At 43.1% G+C, this 21,466-nt stretch overlaps 1 protein-coding gene across 3 annotated transcripts in view; it reads left to right on the plus strand.

The window, feature by feature from the left end:
- The first annotated feature begins 2,543 nt into the window (after nucleotides 1-2,543).
- The window catches only part of LOC141980730 (uncharacterized), a 122,198-nt gene continuing 103,275 nt past the window's right edge, over nucleotides 2,544-21,466 (plus strand). For all 3 annotated transcript variants that reach the window (XM_074942261.1, XM_074942260.1, XM_074942259.1), the window contains exons 1-5: nucleotides 2,544-2,889; nucleotides 3,298-3,387; nucleotides 5,538-5,645; nucleotides 7,525-7,609; nucleotides 20,819-20,880. In XM_074942261.1, coding sequence (XP_074798362.1) covers nucleotides 2,701-2,889; nucleotides 3,298-3,387; nucleotides 5,538-5,645; nucleotides 7,525-7,609; nucleotides 20,819-20,880 — 534 coding nt within the window. In that variant the 5' untranslated portion in view covers nucleotides 2,544-2,700. The remainder of the gene's footprint in view (nucleotides 2,890-3,297; nucleotides 3,388-5,537; nucleotides 5,646-7,524; nucleotides 7,610-20,818; nucleotides 20,881-21,466) is intronic.

Raw genomic sequence — 21,466 nt, forward strand, 5'->3', positions numbered from 1 at the left:
GATCCAGTACCTCCCGTTCGGACCATGCTGGAGCTCGTCTGCGAATCCGGGACTGCGTGGTCTCTTGTGATGGTGGACTCTGTATGGTCGTCTGTGATGGTGGACTGTGCTGATGGTGACCAAACAGGAAATGAAATTTAAAAGTTCCCGGGGCTTTTACTGCCTACCTGGCTAGTGCATCAGAGTTGAGAGTGTTGTTCAGAGCGGTCACAAGGGAGCATGCTGGGATAGCTCCCAGAGGCCAATAACGTCGAATTGCGTCCACAGTACCTGTAACCTGGAACTGCGATCTCGATTTTAGCGCTACTCCTTGCTGAGGTGGTGTACTGAAATCGGATTAAAGAGCCCTTTAAATTGAAAAAAACAGTTTGGTTGTGTGGATGGAATCAGTTTTATTTTGAATTAACACAGCCAATTCCGAAATAACCGCATACTGTAGACCAGGCCTAAGTCCTAAATGATAACTTTGCCTTTTAAAGTGTCACATGAGCAGCTCTCAAGGCTCTAGGTACTGAAAAAAAATGGTGGAGTACTTCAAATGCTTTGTCACAACCTACTGACTTTTCGCCCCACAATTAAGTATTTTTCAATTTTGCAGCTGGGGTGGGTAACTTGTAAATGTTTAGAAAAGTTATGCTCAGAATGGAGTGAATGAGTCATCATCATGCTTGTTAATAAAATGTCCTGAATGTGTTCTGGATCATATTATTAATACTGTGATATTAAAAGAAAAAAGATATGTAAAAGAATAATTATTCCAGATATTACCACTTTTGCTTCAAGCTACTAACAATGTGGAGATAGAGGCAGCCAACAAATGGGGCACTTACACCTATTGCTCATATAACAAAACAAACTAGACAAAGAATATCCCTGTAATATTTCAACAGCATAAATTAAAAACACAATTTTTATGTAATAATGAACAATGATAGATTAAATTCTTCTAAGAAAACTCTGCATACCAACTCATTTTCTTCATGCTGGTTATTTATTAGGCTGAGAACTAATGATGGAACAGAGATAAACCTTCAGAATAACAGCTTAATTCTCCATTTTTTCACTGGAACATGGTAGTAATAAGGTTGCCAACTCTCCCGGTTTTGCCGGGAGTCTCCCTGAATTGGGCCCTATCTCCTGCTACAGCCAATCTGGGAAATGTCAAAATGCTAAAAGTCTGGTGTTGCAGCAGGGTTAAGGCAGGCTCCCTGCCTGCTCTGGTCTTGCACCGCTCCCAGAAGCGGCCCGCATGTCTCCGCGGCCCCTGGAGGGGGGGCAGTCCTGACTCCGCAGCTCCCGTTGGCTAGGAACTGCAGCCAGTGGGAGCTATGGGGGCAGTGCCTCTGGGCAGGAGCAATGCACAGAGACCCCTGTGGCTCCCCGCCTAGGAGCTGCTGCCAGAGGCATGTGCCAGTCGCTTTCGGGAGCTGTCCAAGGTAAGTGCTGCCTGGCCGGAACCTGCACCTCTCACCCCTTCCTGCACTCCAACCCTCTGCCCCAGCCCAGAGCCCGCACCCCAACTCCCTCCCAGGGCCCACACGCTTCATCCCCCTCCTGCACCCCTGCCCCAGCCCAGAGCCTGCACCCTGAACCCCCCATACCGCAACCCCCTGCTCAAGCCTACAACCAAACTTCCTCCCAGAGCCCAGACTCTTGCCCCAGCCTGGTGAAAGTGAGTGAGGGTGAGTGAGTGATGGGTGGTGGTCGGGGGATTGAATGAGGGGGCATGGTCTGGGAGCAGGGGTGGGGCCCAGGGCGTGGCCTCTGGGTAGCGGGCGGGCAAGGGTGTTTGGGTTTGTGGGATGAGACAGTTATGGAAATTTAGGAAATGGTCTGCCAAAGCCCGCCTGATAAATAACAGCAAGGAGAGTCAGTCAATATCACATGTATTCCAATAATTTTGTTTTGCAAAGATTTAGAAAGAAGGAGTTTGGATGACGTGGGGCATTCATTGTTGCATAGGAATGTATCCTGCTTACGATGGTTTAGAAGAGCCTGGGACCCAGTCCTGCACTCCCGGGAAGGATGGTTTGAGTGAATATTTGGGGGGGGGGTGGGGGAAGGAAGAGAAGAAGGAGGTTAACAACAACATTTGGATATTCCCGCCACGCTGTGGACAAGGCAGACCACAAAGCTCAGCGGGAAGTGAGGGGGGAGCGCAGGGCTCAAGCCAGCCGCGATTGCGGCGGTCGGCCTACGGAGCCGCCTTCCCGAGGCGATCAAGTGAATCCACCCTCGCTGCCCGGCGTTAGGAACCGCAGCCGCAGCAGCCCTGCCCGTGGGGAAAGGCCTTTCCGGCACGTGACTGGCTCCCCCTCCCACCCCGGCCCGAAGGAAGGAAACTCGCGGCATCCCCCCGGCAGTAACAGACCCGCCCGCCCCCCGCCGGGGGACGGGACCGGCTGCCCCGGCCCTTTGCCCTGCCTAGCGGCTTTCAGCGGGGAGCGGCGCGGGCGGCCCAGGCAGGGCGAGGAGCGCAGGCTGCGAGGCAGACTCGGGGTGAAACGCTCCCTGCTGCGGGGGGGGGGGGGGCAGGTCAGCGGAGGCGGCGCGCGCTGGCCGGGGGGGAGGAAGGGGCGGCCGCAGGGAGGCCTCAGCGCAGCTCTCCCACAGCCCTGCGGTCCCGCCCTCCCGGTGCCATGGAAACGCGGCCCGTTGTGCCCAGCGCGGCGGGCCGCCTGGCGCCGCACGGGACTCTGCATGGCCCACGTCCGGCCGCCTTCCATGGCCTCGGCCAGGCCCTGCTCGCTCCCGCAAGTCGCCGCCTCGAGCCCCTCCGTTTCCTTCCCCTCTTCCTCGGCGGCGACGGTCCTAACCAGGGTGCGGGCGCGGGCCGAGGAGCAGCTGATCTCCGCGATAGCCAGCGAGCGGGCCATGCGCTGGAGCGAGGTGACTCCGCCCGCCTCCGCCAGAGGGCGCTGGGCACGGGCCGGGCGGTTTGGGGGAACCCCCCACCCCAAGGCTAAGCAGCGCCCGGCTGGGTCGGGACAGGGATGGGAGACCCCCGTGGGGAGGGGTGTCTTATTCATATTAGCTATGCCGACTCCCTTAACTAGCAATCGTGTTCTTCATCCCAGCCACAGCAGGTAACCCAGTACCATGATAACTTGCTGTGGCACTCATTTTGTGGCTCTTTGTGCTCTGAGGTAGTGCTCTCCTAGGCCTATGAGGTGGAGCCTGGTGTCCAGAGGAGCTGAGCTTTGCACTCTGCAGTGCTTCTCATTTCTGACTCTCAAAAACTCCCAGAGTCTGATGCTGGCTTTCGGTCATTTTGCCATTTATGTTCTTTGCTTTCAGGTTGTTGCACATTACACAGCACTCTTGAAAACTTTGAGCAAAGAGGAACTTCCCAAAGACTTTGAGCCTGGTCCTTACTATTCACAACTGGTAATTTTAAAACCATTTCTCAAGTGACAAGCAGGATTGTCAGCTCTTGCCGTTTTATTACAAGTGTTCTAATAGATGGTCTATCTTAAAATCCCAGCTTCTGAAGTGATGTGATTATGTGAAAATCTCAGCTTTCATTTTTAAAAAAAAGTTTCTAACCGTTGCGTTTGCAGAGAAAATGGGAACCCTAAAGGCTCAATAAGCAGAAGGCAAATAAAAAGAACCATTAAAAAGAAACCTCATGACTTTTAATTCAATCACATGATTTTTGGAGACATTGCTCATGACTTTTGAACACTCAGGATTGACAGTACTGGACAAATGTTGTTTTACAAAATGATACAATGTCAGGCTGCAGTTCAGCAATCAGATCTTTGTGGATGGACCCTTGATATCACTAGGGCACTATATGTGTGCAAGGGTTCACCTGGATCTGGTTGCAGGATTGGAGCCTTCATTTGGATAACACCAACATGTGAATGTATTATATTTTAAGAACATATAACTGAATTATATGTTTGATCCACATTTATCTGACTGGATGCCAGGGAAGCTGAGAGAGCACACTGTCTGGTCAGATGAAAGACAGAACCAGAGCTGTTAGCTTAATGATGCATGGTTGTGCTGGAGAGCACAAGGTAGTGGTGGAGAGCAGTGCTACTGGCAGTGTTGTCATCTCTGCCATGTTGACATGTTTGATGGGATGGGCCCTTTGTGCACCAGATAGAGTATTTGGGGGAGAACTGGTTACAGCCTTCAAAAGGTGCAGTAATGTTCCCTCAAGTATCCCCTGGCCACCACTGCTCAGGTGCTGCACCTCCTCCCCCACTCCCTGTGCAGGTCTTCCTAGGCATAGGATTAAATTCTGACCCCACTGAAGTAAATGGCAAAACTCCTAATGACTTCACTGTAGGGTTGCCAACTTTCTAATCGCACAAAACCGAACATCCTAGCCCCACCCCTTCTCCAAGGCCCCACCCCCTTCCCTGTCCCTTCCCCTAGGCCCCGTCTCCTGCTCACTACATTCCCCCTCCCTTGGTGGCTCGCTCTCCCCTACCCTCACTCACTTTCACTGGGCTGGGGCAGGGGGTTGGGGTGCGGGAGGGGGTGAGGGCTCTAACTCAGGGTGCAGGCTCTGGGATGGGGCCAGAAATGAGGGGTTCAGGGTGTGGGAGGGGCCAGTGGGAGTGCGGAGCTGCTGCTCGGGGCAGGGGCAGCATGTGGAGCCCCGTGGCCCCCTGCCTAGGAACTGGACCTTCTGGCTGCTTCTGGGGTGCTGCGCAGTGCCAGGACAGGTAGGGACTAGCCTGCTTTAGATCTGCAGCACCGCCGACCAGACTTTTAATGGCCCGGTCGGTGGTGCTGACCAGAGCTACCAGTGTCCCTTTTCGACTGGGCTTTCCGGTCGAAAACTGGACACCTGGCAATCGTTCTTCACTGGGGCCAGAGTTTTACCATGATGTAGCCTTATTTGTCTGTAACATTGGCTCCAGTGTGCAGCTGCCATATGTTTCTTCATTGCAACTACAAATACTTGTCTTTAGAAATAAATTAATGCGTGTTGGTTATGCTGTTCAGTTGAGGATTAAATCATTTGCTCAGCCAGGCTTTAGAGACAGCTGCATCTGGCAGAATTTTAGGACAGAGGCAATTTGCACCTGTTCTTACCTCTGCAGATTTACAACTGTGCCATTTTATTAATATGGGGCCTGCTTAGTTTTGTGTTGTTTGCAGTATTTTAAATTAATTTAGATGATCTACAAATATCTCTATTGTAGCTTATTAGAGGGACTACTGATTTTGTAATGTGAAATATTAATGATATTACAGTTCTCTTCTGGACAATGTATTTTAACGTTCCAGATAATTGTTGAAGGGCAAGACCTTCAGCTGGTGTAAACTGGCATTTATTTCAATGGAGTTAAGCTAAGAATCTAGCCCAAAGTAAATAGTACCTAGGGAGTAGCGGAGGGAATAAATTTGAAATTATTTTAGAATACAAATATGTAAAATAACGATTGCCCAAGAGAAATGGTAAAAAAGCAGTTTCATTGGTTTGAAACAAATTAAAAACCGGTCCTAAACATGTTCAGAACCTCAGCAATACTAAAACTTCAATAATAATTTGAGATTCTCATTGTGTATTTCAGCTATTTGAAACCTATTATCATTTAGCTGTAGCTTTCCAAAGACAGAATCACCATCAGGAAGCAGTGCAAGAGCTTAATAAAGCAATAGACGTTGCATCTATCCCTAAGGTAAAACTGCAGTAGTATTTATAGTATGTACATTACATAATGAGTGTTTTTATGTAAAAATTCAACCAATGATTAAATCAAAGGAGTGTGCTTTAAGATATACTGTCCTGTGTCTACCTTGTGGTTTTATTATGCTATATTTATTCTAAAGTGAATGACAGCTGCATCTTAGAATCACAGCTACTGTACATCAAAATGAGATCATCCAGTATAGTAAACACCACTGCATTTGGAGACTCAAATCAGACAGAGCTACAAATAATCCATTTTCTGAATATATTAGGTTATCTTATGCTTGCACATTGCATTAAGCATATTAGAAATTGACCTGTAAGACATCTTCAAATAAAATTATAGGGTGTTTTAGGTAATGGGAGGGAGGAAGAAGCTGAAATTTCCCATTTCCTACCCCCACAACCTCCACTCATTAGTTTAATCCTGAGTGGTCACTATATTTGAAAATGAGGGATGGACCTTGACTGCTTCAAATGTTGGGACCCTTTATAATTATGAATCATTGATGTCATACCTACATCTAATGCCCTTTAAGTTAAGGACTTGATCCTATGGGGTCTGAACACTCCTGTGAGGTGTTATGCTGGAATATGTAGGCATTGAGGACGGTCACCACCTCACAGGATTGAGCTTTATAAAGACAAGTAACTGCTTTCCTAATTTTGATGTCTGAATTCCATTTCCTAATGGCAATAGGACATTCTGGACCGGGTGACTAATGTGTTTCTGGGATAATTAGTCAAAGGGGGCTCAATCCTCAGCTCCTGATAACTTTGATGGAAATTGCAGCCTCTCAGCCCCTTGCAGGAGACACTTAGCATTTATTGGGATCTGACCCTTGGTCTTTGACCTCGTGCTTTATATACTCTAAGGCATGTTATAATTGCACAGGAATCCACCGTTTGTCAAAGTTTATTAATTCGTAATATTTTTAAAATAGACTGAGTTTAAAATCGCATGGAAAAAGCAGAAACTTTTTCTGTGAAATGGTTGATTAAATTCTGCTCCATGTGAATATATGGGGTAAAGTACAATGTTCAGATTAATGTCTGAGATTTCATGCACACCCTAAAGTCTTTCCAATCTAGAAATTTTTAATTGGCAGGATAAATTGTATCTAAGGTAATTGGAAACAATCTTGCCATGCTAGTCATAATTTTTTTTTTACCACTGGCATTGACAGCAATTGAATTATATTTTAAGGAATAATAATAAATGACTTTGTAAATAGGAAACAATGGTGAGTAACAAGCAGTAAAAATAGTCATAAAATTGATGAACAAACTGAAAATTAGACCATTAAAATCCTCTGGCACCATAGGCTCTAAGTTCACTTGCTCTTTGTTCAGATAATATTGTATAGAAATGGATGCCTGCATTTTTTTGTTTTTTGAATTTATCTGTGCGATACATCTGTACTTTTGGATTAAACACACTTAATGGTAACTGCACATTGGCTTTGCGGTTCATGTGCAATCTCATTAAATTCCTTCATTTTTTTTCCTCCAAGGGAGTAAATTGATTTATACGAGCATGCTGCTAATGTTATAACTCCTTGTCTAGCCCCTTGGGTTCTAATGTTTTTTAAACTCAGTACAATTATGGGAAACGTTACACTGGAATGATGACATAAATCATCCCCATAGGAGTCTGAGCAGTCTGGGGAGTAATCTTATAGAGCCCTGCTGAGGTAAATAAGAACAGTAATTTGAAATAAATAAAAGACCAATGGTGCTAATGTGGATGGCTCAAGAATATCATTAAGTTCATAATGACAGGTTTGTTTGGTGTAACAATGCTGGATGTACTGTAAAGCTGCTTTTTAGATCGTATTATTACAGTTCTTGTACTATCTTCTCTCCAGATTGCCTGTCGAGTTGGCTGTGTTTCCAGAACTTTCCTTCATACACCACTATTTGCGAGAAGAGCGTATGCATATGTAAAATGTGGTAAGAGACGCTAGATCCCTATTTTAACTTAGTAAATAAACATTGAAATTCCAAATCGAGAAAGATTTTTCTGGAATACTTTTGCTCTGCCTTGCACTTTTATTATAATTAGCAGCATATGGGAAATATTGGGTGAGTCTGGAGATAAATATACATTCACTTAGCTTTGCAGCCTTCCAGGAAAGATTTATGTGCTGACAGCAGGGTGGACTTTAAGGGACAGCAGGGGTGCTCAGAGCAACTTGCAGTCTCCAAATCCTCTGAGCACAGTGTGACTTTGATAGATGGGGATCCTAGTGGCCAGCTGCCTACTTGCTCCACTGCTGAGTACAGATGAGGGCTTCTCTTCTAAGACCAGTTCTTGTTGACAGTCCAGTCCCTTCATCATCTGCAGGTCAGCAAAGGAATAAAAATGCAAGTTTAAGAGGTAAAATGAAAACAATTAATTTAAAAAAGAAATACTTAAAAAGTTTGTAAGCACTTATGCATTTTACCTATACAAATGTGATTGAGTAATTAGAGAATGGAGCATATTAACTATTGAGAAATACTTTACAGTTTTCAGGAACAAAGGGAAAAAATCCCAAAAGACTAAGTAAACAGCAAATTTAATCCAAGTTTTATCCCACCTACAAAATTCTCAAAATAAAAGTAAAGCAAAAAGGAGCTTCTCTGTTTCAAGTCAGGAGCTTTTGGGGGAAAAAAGAGAGAGAGAATTTAGCTATCTGGGCTCAAAGGATTAAATCAAGACCTGTGTAATACAAAGGGATCCAGACAGGAGGACCTTCCCCATAGACCTATTAATTTCAGTGTGAATTGAGGCAGGCATAAAGTCCATGTGTGGATCCTTTTCTAGGATCTTTGTTCAAAGAAACCCAAATTCAGCAAGATTTAATAGCATTTTTATTGATGCATACATAAATAAAAGGTTTAATAATGTTACAAAATAGAGATGTATTTTATTAAATCTGAAGACAACAGCTGTACTTTTCCATGAGAGGCATGTGTGGGAAAGTGCACTAAAACAAATTGCATAACTGAAAAGTGTACTCTGCTTATGCAAAAACTTAGGTGTGAAAATATGCATACTAAATTGCAGGCTTGATTTTAGGACCACTTCAGAAAATTTGTCTCTAGTACTTTTCTTAATGATTACTGAACTAGTATTAAAACAAGATGTAAACACGTACCATTTGTAACATGGGTGGTCATGCCATTATTTAAAATGACACCACATTTCAACAAATTTTGATTTAAAAAAAAGGTTCAAGTAAAAAAAAATCTAAAATAAATAGTTAAAACATTCTCTGTAAAAAGGATGGCAGGCAAACCTTTGGTTTGTGTTTGATTTAAGATGTCAATAGTAGATTATATAAGGGAATTAAAAAGGACTGAAGCAGTTCAAAAATTTTGCAAACAAGGTCTCAACTCATCCCTACCTTCACCCTCCATTATAGATTTCTAGTTCTGCTTCTCTCTCTCTCTCTCTCTCTCTCTGGCTCAATGACTGTTTATGTATTTATCCACAGTGTAACGTTCACTGGTGAGGAGGAGAGAGACACACACACACGCACACATTCACTCTGTAGTGCAGTAGTTAGGGCCCCATCTGGGAAGTGGGAGACCCAGCATTCAGTCCTCCTGCTCCGGTTGCTTTTTCATTATTCGTCCACAGTAGAACTACTTCAATAGGACAAACTGAGGGAGCCCCACATCAGAATATCCCATAGTTCAGTGGTTAGAGTGCCTTCTTGAGGTGTGAGACCCTTGTTCAAATCCTTTCTTCCTCTCAGGTTGAGGTGGGAATTGAACCTGGATCTCTCACATCCCAGGCAAGTGGTAACCAGTGGGCTAAAAGTTACCACTCTGGTAGGTGCCTCTGAGCATGCCTACAGCAATGCACATGCATTAGGTGGCTAAACGCCTATCTTCCCCTGGTTTGAGAATTTTTGGGGGGCTTAGGTGGGAAATAGGTTCCGGACGCCTAGAAGGAGGGAGCAGTGCACATGCCAAGAGGCAGAAAAACAGGCAGAGGGAATTTTTACCCTGAAAATATAGGTGCTGGGTGAGTTTAGGCACCTACAGGGTTCGGTGAGAATTCTGTGGATTGCAGTGGAGCCAAACCTGGGATTTAGGTGCTAAATCTGGGGTTTAGATGCCTAAGTACCTTTGTGTATCTGGGCAAAAGCAATTTCTTGGCTCACCAGCACCACCTATTGAAAATATTACAGTGCTGTTGCAAGCACAGTTAGGCTTGTGGTTGATTGTTTTAGTTGAACAAAACATAAACTTGAAAACAATGCATAACCCTCAATGTATTTTCAGCTCACAGTGAACACCAGAATGGCATCAAACAAGCTAACAGTCTCAATAGGATTTTGGGGTTGCCTTGCTTTCAAAAAGAAAACTATATAGCAGCACAGTAACACATACATATTCAGATACCCACAGTCACATTCATTGGCTAAATACCGTGTTCTCTTTTGAGGTGAACCCAGTGATAGTGAATGCACTCCGAAATACTTTGAGACTATATGGGTAACTGATTGTCAGGTGAGGCCCTGATGAAATGTAGAGGCAGTGGTGTCTTGTGGTTAGGTCACTGGACTGGGACTCAAGACCTGGGTTCTACATCTGCCGCTACCACAAAGTTGCTTTGTGACTTTGAAGATGTTGCTTCACTTTTTATTTTGGTACTTCTGTTTCCATTCCTACCATTCATCTGTCTTGTTTATTTAGATTTGTACACTTTTCTTACTGTGTGTTTGAAGAGCGCCCTAACACAATAGAACATAACACAATTATATCATTATTCATTATTTGTATTGCAGTAATGCCCAGAGGTCCCAAACTGAGACTGAGGTCTCATTTGCCAGGTTGTCCTGTGACTGGTATCTCTGAATTCAAAAACAGCCAGTTTGGGTTCAAAGATCCATATTTTGCTCTGGTTGGGACAGAGTGAGCAAAAACAACACAAGTATTATCTGGGAATTATTCTTTGTGACTCAAATCCAGTTAAAGATCACTGCAGAATATGTAAAGAAAAAACAAAACACCCTCCCTCCCCTGCCGCCCCAGCCTCTTGGGCAGTAAAGTGTCTGGCAACTCCACATCATCTAGGTGCACATGGAAATTGGGCACATTTTCTTCTTTGCAATTCAGGTTCTGATATTTCCCTCATCACGGTAGTGTCTGAATGCCTTCCAATAGTGCCTTAAACAATGTGACTAACATCTGTCATGTGTGGTTCTCTCTCTCTCTCTCTCATATCCTCTCTCTTGTGGGAGAATTGTGTGTGCGCTGTAGTGGTTTATTGTGGTAAGGTTATTTTTTAAGTAATACGAAGATTAGGCTATACAACTTAAGTTGACGTAAGTTATGTTGCTCAGGGATGTGAATTAGCCAATACTTATTTTTTGTGTTTAAATTGTACCATAGAATCTCTATGGATAGTAAGTCCATGCTCTAATAATAAGAATATAGCAGTAGGGATATATTACCGACCACCTGACCAGGATGGTGATAGTGACTGTGAAATGCTCAGGGAGATTAGAGAGGCTATTAAAATAAAAAACTCAGTTAAAATCCCCCATTATTACTATCTTCATATTGACTGGGTACCTGTTACCTCAGGACGGGATGCAGAGATAAAGTTTCCTGACACCTTAAATGACTACTTCTTGGAGCAGCTAGTCCTGGAACCCACAAGAGGATCGGCAATTCTTGATTTGGTCCTAAGTGGAGCATAGGATCTAGTCCAAGAGGTGAATATAGCTGGACTGCTTGGTAATAGTGACCATAATATAACTAAATTTAACATCCCTGTGCTGGGGAAAACACCGCAGCAGCCCAACACTGTAGCATTTAATTTCAGAAAGGGGAACTACACAAAAATGAGGAAGTTAGTTAAACAGAAATTAAAAGGTACAGTCCCTGCAAGCTGCATGAAAACTTTTTAAAGACACCATAATAGAGGTTCAACTTAAATGTATACGCCAAATTAAAAAACATAGTAAGAGAACCAAAAAAGTGCCACCATGGCTAAACAGCAAAGTAAAGGAAGCAGTGAGAGGCAAAAAGGTATCCTTTAAAAAGTGGAAGTTAAATCCTATTGAGGAAAATAGAAAGGAGCATAAAGTCTGGCAAATGAAGTGTAAAAATATAATTAGGAAGGCCAAAGAAGAATTTGAAGAACAGCTAGCCAAAGACTCAAAAAGAAATAGCAAAATATGTTTTAAGTACATCAAAAGCAGGAAGCCTGCTACACAACCAGTGGGGCCACTTGACGATCGAGATGCTAAAGGAGCACTCAAGGATGATAAGGCCATTGCGGAGAAACTAAATGAATTCTTTGCATTGGTCTTCACAGCTAAGAATGTGAAGGAGATTCCCAAATCTGAGCCATTCTTTTTAGTTGACAAATCTGAGGAACTGTCCCAGATTGGGGTGACATTAGAGGAGGTTTTGGAACAAATTGATAAACTAAACAGTAATAAGTCACCAGGACCAGATGGTATTCAAATGTGAAATTGCAGAACTACTAACTATACTACTACATGCCACAAGGAGCCACAACAGTGGTTCCCTTTATCCACCCAGCAATATTGTTAATCTATCTAACTATACTCTTAGCCCAGCAGAAGAATCTGTCCTATCTCGGGGCATCTTCTTCTGCCCCTCCACCACCACAAACATGATACAGTTCTGTGGTGCCCTAGAATCCTATTTTCGACGTCTCCGACTCAAGGAATATTTCCAGCACACCTCTGAACAACATACAAACCCACAGAGACCTTCCTACCAAGACTACAAAAAGAAGGATTCTGGGTGGACTCCTCCTGAAGATCGAAACAACAGACTGGACTTCAACATAGAGTGCTTCCACCAACGTGCACGGGCTGAAATTGTGGAAAAGCAGCATCACTTGCCCCATAACCTCAGCTGTGCAGACCACAATGCCACCACAGCCTCAGAAACAACTCTGACATCGTAATCAAAAAGGCTGACAAAGGAGGTGCTGTCGTCATCATGAATAGGTTGGAATATGAACAAGAGGCTGCTAGGCAGCTCTCCAACACCACTTTCTACAAGCCATTGCCCTCTGATCTCACTGAGGGTTACCAAAAGAAACTACACCATCTGCTCAAGAACAAATCCGCACAGACACACCCCTAGAACCCCGACCAGGGGTATTCTGTCTGCTACCCAAAATCCATAAACCTGGAAATCCTGGATGCCCCATCATCTCAGGCATTGGCACCCTGACAGCAGGATTGTCTGGCTATGTAGACTCCCTCCTCAGGCCCTACGCTACCAGCACTCCCAGCTATCTTCGAGACACCACTGACTTCCTGAGGAAACTACAATCCATTGGTGATCTTCCTGAAAACACCATCCTAGCCATTATGGTTGTAGAAGCCCTCTACACCAACATTCCACACAAAGATGGACTACAAGCTGTCAGGAACAGTATCCCCGATAATGTCACAGCAAACCTGGTGGCTGAACTTTGTGACTTTGTCCTCACCCATAACTATTTCACATTTGGGGACAATGTATACCTTCAAATCAGCGGCACTGCTATGGGTACCCGTATGGTCCCACAGTATGACAACATTTTTATGGCTGGCTTAGAACAATGCTTCCTCAGCTCTCGTCCCCTAATGTCCCTACTCTACTTGCGCTACATTGATGACATCTTCATCATCTGGACACATGGAAAAGAAGCTCTTGAGGAATTCTACCATGATTTCAACAATTTCCATCCCACCATCAACCTCAGCCTGGACCAGTCCACACAAGAGATCCATTTCCTGGACACTATGGTGCTAATAAGCGATGGTCACATAAACACCACTCTATACCGGAAACCTGCTAACCGCTATGCCTACCTACATGCCTCCAGCTGTCATCCAGACCACACGACACGATCCATTGTCTACAGCCAAGCTCTATGATACAACCGCATTTGCTCCAACCCCTCAGACAGAGACAAACACCTACAAGATCTCTATCAAGCATTCTTACAACTACAATACGCACCTGCGGAAGTGAAGAAACAGATTGACAGAGCCAGAAGAATACCCAGAAGTTACCTACTACAGGACAGGCCCAACAAAGAAAATAACAGAATGCCACTAGCCATCACCTTCAGCCCCGAACTAAAAGCCAACGCATCATCAAGGATCTACAAACCTATCCTGAAAGATGACCCATCACTCTCACAGATCTTGGGAGACAGGCCAGTCCTTGCTTACAGACAGCCCCCCAACCTGAAGCAAATACTCACCAGCAACCACACAACAAAAACACTAACCCAGGAACCTGGCTGGTGAATCTTGCCCATACGCTCAGGGTTTAGCTGATCGCCATATTTGGGGTCGGGAAGGAATTTTCCTCCAGGGCAGATTGGAAGAGGCCCTGGAGGTTTTTCGCCTTCCTCTGTAGCATGGGGCATGGGTCACTTGCTGGAGGATTCTCTGCTCCTTGAAGTCTTTAAACCACAATTTGAGGACTTCAGTAGCTCAGACATAGGTCAGAGGTTTTTCGCAGGAGTGGGTGGGTGAGATTCTGTGGCCTGCGTTGTGCAGGAGGTCAGACTAGATGATCATAGTGGTCCCTTCTGACCTTAGTTTCTATGAATCTATCCTTGAAACAAAGCCCGTTGCCAACTGTGTCCACATATCAATTCAGGGGACACCATCATAGGGCCTAATCACATCAGCCACGCTATCAGAGGCTCGTTCACCTGCACATCTACCAATGTGATATATGCCATCAAGTGCCAGCAATGGCCCTCTGCCATGTACATTGGCCAAACTGGACAGTCTCTACGTAAAAGAATAAATGGGCACAAATCAGACGTCAAGAATTATAACATTCAAAAACCAGTCGGAGAACATGTCAATCTCTTTGGTCTCTCGATTACAGACCTCAAAGTGGCAATTCTTCAACAAAAAAACTTCAAAAACAGACTCCAACGAGAGACTGCTGAATTGGAATTAATTTGCAAACTGGATACAATTAACTTAGGCTTCAGTAAAGACTGGGAGTGGATGTGTCATTACACAAAGTAAAACTATTTCCCCATGTTTATTTTCCCCTCCCCCCCCCACTGTTCCTCAGATGTTCTTGTCAACTGTTGGAAATGACCCACCTTGGTTATCACTACTAAAGGTTTTTTCCCCCTCGCTCTCCTGCTGGTAATAGCTCACCTTACCTGATCGCTCTTGTTACAGTGTGTATGGTAACACCCATTGTTTCATGTTCTCTATATAAATCTCCCCACTGTATTTTCCACTGAATGCATCTGATGAAGTGAGCTGTAGCTCGTGAAAGCTTATGCTCAAATAAATTTCTTAGTCTCTAAGGTGCCGCAAGTACTCCTTTTCTTTTTGCGGATACAGACGAACACGGCTGCTACTCTGAAACCTATCATTCAAATCAACTTCTGTACCAAATGACTGGAGGATAGCTAATGTGACACCAATTTTTAAAAAGAGTTCCAGAGGTGATCCCAGCAATTACAGGCTAGTAAGCCTGGCTTCAGTACTGAGCAAAGTGGTTGAAACTATAGTAAAGAACAAAATTGTCAGACACATGATTGAACATAATTTCTTGGGTAAGAGTCAACATGTTTTTTGTAAAGGGAAATTATGCCTCACAAATCTACTAGAATTCTTTGATGGGGGGGTCAACAAGCATGTGGACAAGGGGGAATCCAGTGGATATAGTGTACTTGGATTTTCAGAAAGCGTTTGACAAGGTCCCTCACCAGAGGCTCTTAAGCAAGGTAAGCTGTCATGGCATAACAGGGAAGGTCCTCTTATGGATTGGTAACTGGTTAAAAGATAGGAAATGAAGGGTAGGAATAAATGGTGAATTTTCAGAATGGAGAGGGGTAAATAGTGGTGTCCCCCAGGAGTCTGTACAGGGCCTAGTGCTATTCAACATATTCATAAATAATCTGGAAAAAGGGGTAAACAGTGAGCTGGCAAAATTTGCAGATGATACAGAACTACTCAAAATACTTAAGTCCGAGGCAGACTATGAAGAGCTGCAAAAGCATCTCTCAAAACTGGGTGACTGGGCAACAAAATGGCAGATGAAATTCAATGGTGATAAATACAAAGTAATGCACATTGGAAAACATAATCCCAACTATACGTGTTGGGGTCTAAATTAGCTGTTACCAGTCGAGAAAGAGATCTTGGAGTCATTGTGGATAGTTCTCTGAAAACATCCACTCAATGTGCAGCGGCAGTCAAAAAAGCAAACAGAATGTTGGGAATAATTAAGAAAGGGATAGATAATAGGACAGAAAATATCATGTTACCTCTATATAAATCCATGGTACGCCCACCTCTTGAATACTGTGTGCAGATGTGGTCACCCCATCTCAGAAAAGATATATGGGAATTGAAAAAGGTTCAGAAAAGGGCAACAAAAATGATTGGGGGTATGGAACGGCTGCCATATGAGGAGAGATTAATAAGACTGCGACTTCTCATCTTGGAAAAGAGACGACTAAGGGGGACATATGATAGAGGTCTAAAAATCATGACTGGTGTGGAAAAAGTAAATAAGGGAGTATAATACAAGAACTAAGGGTCACCAAATGAAATTAATAGGCAGCAGATTTAAAACAAACAAAAAAGTATTTTTTCACACAACGCACAGTCAATCTGTGGAACTCCTTGCCAGAGGATGTTGTGAAGGCCAAGACTATAACAAGGTTAAAAAAAGAACTAGATTAGTTCATGGAGCATAGGTCCATCGATGGCTATTAGCCAGGATGGACAGGGATGGTGTCCCTAGCCTCTGTTTGCCCGAAGCTCGGAATGCGTGATGGGATGGATCACTTGATGATTACCTGTTCTGTTCTTTCCCTGTGGGGCACCTGGCATTAGCCACTGTCAGAAGACAGGATACTGGGCTAGATGGACCTTTGATCTGACCCAGTTTGGCCATTCTTATGTTCTTAAATTAAATGTTTTTAATAGACTACAATAAATTTAGTCCTTGACATTGAAAAGCTATTTCAAAGTTAATTTTAAATAGGTTTATTTAAAAAAAAATCCCTGTATTTAAATAATAAAGAACAATTTTTTAAAAAACAACCATCAATTTTTTTTTTATCACCCAGCTCCAGGATGCAGTATTAAATAGCCATCCATGAGGAACTTAAGGTCAACAAGAAGTTGCTTATCCATTTCTCATATGCCTCCTCTATTATCTCCTACCTGCACTGCAGAGCTGGATGTGTCCAAGTTTTTATCTAACAGGAATTAAAACTGGCTGTTACCTGATTCAAGATGCGTGACCCAGGAGAATTCTACTTTCAATATGCTTAGATATTTTCAGGACTATGAACAGGCTCTTGCTATCTTTTGTTCAGAAGTTCCTAGTGTTCCACACAGGCCCAAAATCTGGCGGAGCTTCACAGAGGCTCGTCTTTGTAATTTTTGTCTTGGATCCTGTCAAGCCTGTATTTCTGTTGTGAGACCTGCAGTTTGAGCATTGACAGCCGACCTAGGGGTGATACCCAAATGATTGCCTATATATACACATGCAAGTGAGCTGTAGCTCATGAAAGCTTATGCTCAAATAAATTTGTTAGTCTCTAAGGTGCCACAAGTACTCCTTTTCTTTTTGCAAATACAGACTAACACGGCTGCTACTCTGAAAATTGGTATCAGAGTAATCAAAATCTAGGTTTTATATTCCATTTCAGACTGGATCAGCCACATTGAAGTAGAACAAAGATATACAGTTTCCTACATGCTAGATGCCCAATTTAAGGCATTTTTATTTAGTTCTGAGATAGCCCACGATGGACATTGTTGCTGGTATAGAAGCAGCCACCAACATATTCTGAACCCTTTGATAGCTCCTGTGGAAGCACTGGGACATGAAGCTTACTGCAAAGCTGCAGATGTATAGAACTATGGTTTTACCAACTTTATTGTAAGGCAATGAAGTGTAAACATGGAGGAAGGCTGGTGAGTGGCAGATTTATGTTTTTTTTATTTTTGTCATCTTTCTCAGCTGCTCCACTTAAGTGGCAGGACAAGATCAGCAGTGAGGATATTCATAGCTGAACCCAGAAACCACCCTCATCAGCACTGCTTCAATTTTGGCAGTTTCTTGATAGGGACATATTATTAGGATGGAAGACCAGCGAATTGTGAAGTGTTTACCAAAGAATTCTGCTACATGGTGGGTGATCACAGGGTTACCAAAAGCTTTGGTAGTGTGATAAGATTGCCAGTGACAGACAGTCTGAACAACCGAGCTAGAGATCGATCTTGGTGTGCTCCATCTGCAAGAAGGCTGTCCCCCTTTGGTATTTGCCTTGATGATGATGATAATGTGTGATGCTGCAATATCTGCCATCTTGACATTCGTTGAAGGAAAACATGCACAGAAAAGCCAAGAATGGACAGCATGCAGTAGAAACAGCAGAGAAACAAGTTAATTAGCAACCTCTAAAGGAAGTCAGAGTAGATACTAAAAGCATGTTGGAGTTACTTTGAGAAGCTATGGATAGTTTCCTATCTTCCATCTAATGAAATTCAGTGTAAAGAGAATTTTCTTTATACGTATTAGATACCACGCGACAGGTAGCTCCTGCTGAAGTGTGGTGAAAACAAAATTCTATCAAACTCAAAATCTTTTCCCATTTGCAATGTTTCTTTGAAACTCTGCTCATCATTGTATAATGTGAGATGCCATTTAGCATTGTTTAGGGTGTCTAATATGATCATAAGTGCAGATAGCTCCTGGAGGATGTAGAAAGCCTTATGTTATTAGGATGTAACTTGCTAGTACTTAAGGTCTTACCTTTTAAAAACTTATCTAAGCACTTCTTTAATTTAGAGTTTGACATGTCTAGTGCAGGGGTTGGCAGCCTTCGACACGTGGCTCATCAGGGTAATCGGCTGGCCGCCATTTCCCACAGTTCCCATTGCCTGGGAACGGCGAACCACAGCCACTGGGAGCTGCGGGGGCCGTGCCTGTGGACGGTCAATGTAAACAAAATGTCTTGCTGCCTGCCAGCGGATTATCCTGATGGGCCACTTGCCGACCCCTGTCCTAGTACATTCAGTATAATTCTTAAATATCACAAATGGTCTAATCTTCCTCTGAAATGTTGTATTTGATCTCTGAATGAATTTAGTACTCTATATGCTGTGAATGAATTTAGTACTCTATATGCTCTGAATGAATTTAGTACTCTATATGCTTTTAAAACACTGATAAGCAGTGTTATTTCATCTCTCAGAACACATGGTAGTTATTTTTATTAATTTTGCCTTAAAAACACCCAGCTGAAGATTTGCAAAAATTGAGTGACATCCAGATTAACACTTGGTGTCTGATGAAAATTTAGGGTAAATAATAGGGGAATATTGGCCGGGGGGAAAGGGGGGGCGGAGGTTGTGGCATCTTTAGTTTAGTATTGGTAAACTGATGCATACCTGATTTTTCTCCTTTTTTAAAAAAAGGGGTTTGTTCAATTAAATAGAAGTGAATTGGTTTGTGATAGGTGGAATTGACCTATCACTTCAGCTATTACACCACTTCTCTTTAATATCTTTCTCTAGCAGAGAAGATCATAGCTGTGAAGATGAGTTCTGAAGCCAAGCTTATGCCTTCAAAACAAATTCATTACTTTTTAATGCATTCTCTTTGTTTCTGAAGGCAGACAGCCCTTGTTCATAAGGATGCATTGAAGAAATGTTAATGGAAAAGCTTTAAATTCCTCAGGATTGATGCAAAAATGTTTGATTGTACTATACCAAGTCAATATTAAGCATCATTTAATTCTTCTATATATTTTTATTTTTTTCTTCAGTGCATCTCTCAAGCCCCGTCTGCTGTTCTCTGCAACAGCCTCCTAAACTGTGCCTAATACTCTCTCTTACCCCAAACCCTGTTACCCTTCTCATACAACCCCCTGTTCTCAGCAGTTGCATACTTTGAACAGGAGCGGGTAATCCAGCAGACAGTGGATGGCTGAGTAGAGACCTTCTCCACCTATGTCTATGTAATACACTGGCAGAGTGTGGGTTATGTCCCCCTCTACTGGCTGTTCCTCTAGAAGATAACAGCCGATCAGTGCTCCAGATAGTGGAATTACAACTTTAGTTGTTGACCCCACGCCGTTCTGAAAATGGGCATCTCTGACTGTGCTCACTGCCTGCTCCTTTATAAGCACCCATCCTTCAACATGCACATGTTCTGAATGTCCAACCAGCCCATTTGAAAATTGTCCACATATTCATTTGTTGTTTGCACCCAGGATGTACTTGTATATCAGGATTTATGCTCACACAAGCCTCTTATTCTTATGTGGTTTGTTTTTCTTACCTATCTCACAAGGGTTTTGTGCGGCTTACTGGGTAAATATGTGAGACACTTGCAGCGTTTCTAATAGAACCCAGGAGTTCTGGTTCTCAGTTCTGTGCTCTAACAGGTATACAACACTACCTTTCATGTGTCCATTTGATTATGTGGATCATAATTTTAGATGATATCCGAGTTATACTTTTAAAAATAAGTAGGCTGCATCTCTGCTCAATACGGAGAGAAATATTACTCACCAAACTACCATTAAAAGCCAGAGACTTTAGAAAAGTTTTCCTGGCAGTCATTTTAGTTTTAATTACTGAATAATCACCATTTCACATATATAATAGAATCTAATGTGTCTCCATATAATCTCACAAATTGTGGCCTCAGGGCCAACATGACAGCTTCATGGTATTGTACTGTAGTTGCCCACAGGGAGTCTGAGTTTGTGTCCTGACTGAGTTCACTGTTGAGTGCTCTGGGGGACAAGGACAAGAAATGTAATATGTGGACACAGTGTTCTCAGCCCTTGTGGAGGGATAAGTGTCTCATATCACTGCCCACTGAATATGTCTGGCCAAACACAGGAGTAGCTTTGGAGAGGTGATTGAAGGAGCCACCACATCAAGCTTTCTTCATTCTTAGGCAAGGTCAGAGCAATGCAGAGTCTTTGGAAGGGCATAGAAGAAGAAGGATTCCAGCGGATCATGTCTAGAAGATGTCATAATCAACAGTATCAGTACTACATAATGATGCTATTGCATTTAATGCTTTGGGTTCTTTATGAAATATAGCTGGTCATAGAAAAATGATTCTTAAACTTTTATTTTGTGCTCTTTTTTTCTGCGTTTTTAGATCGTTTGAAAGAAGCAATAGATGACGCTAACAAGGCTGTTGAGTTAGACCCTTTGAACCCTGTAAGTAATAATGACATGAACTGGCCCCTAATACACATTGGACATGGTTTTATTCATATGTAATTTTCCTTTGTTCTGGAAATTGTGCACAAAGTTAGTCTGTGCTAACATATCCTATTCCTGGTTTCAGAGTAGCAGCCGTGTTAGTTTGTATCCGCAAAAAGAACAGGAGTACTTGTGGCACCTTAGAGACTAACAAATTTGTTAGAGCATAAGCTTTCATGGGCTACAGCCCACTTCATCTGATGCATAGAATGGAACATATAGTAAGAAGATATATATACACATACAGAGAAGTTGGAAGTTTCCATACAAACTGTAAGAGGCTAATTAGTTAAGATGAGCTGTCATCAGCAGGAGAAAAAAACTTTTGTAGTGATAATCAAGATGGCCCGTTTAGACAGTTGCCAAGAAGGTCTGAGGATACTTAACTTAGGGAAATAGATTCAATATGCGTAATGACCAAGCCACTCCTATCCTATCATATCCTATTCCTGTTACCTCATTTTTCCCCTTGAGACTTTGTGCTGACTTGCTTGTCTCATCCACTTGTTATAGCTTATCTCTTAGGCTGTAAAGCCTGATT

Source organism: Natator depressus, chromosome 1 (assembly GCF_965152275.1).
Source record: "Natator depressus isolate rNatDep1 chromosome 1, rNatDep2.hap1, whole genome shotgun sequence".
In the NCBI taxonomy this organism is placed as follows: Eukaryota; Metazoa; Chordata; order Testudines; family Cheloniidae; genus Natator; species Natator depressus.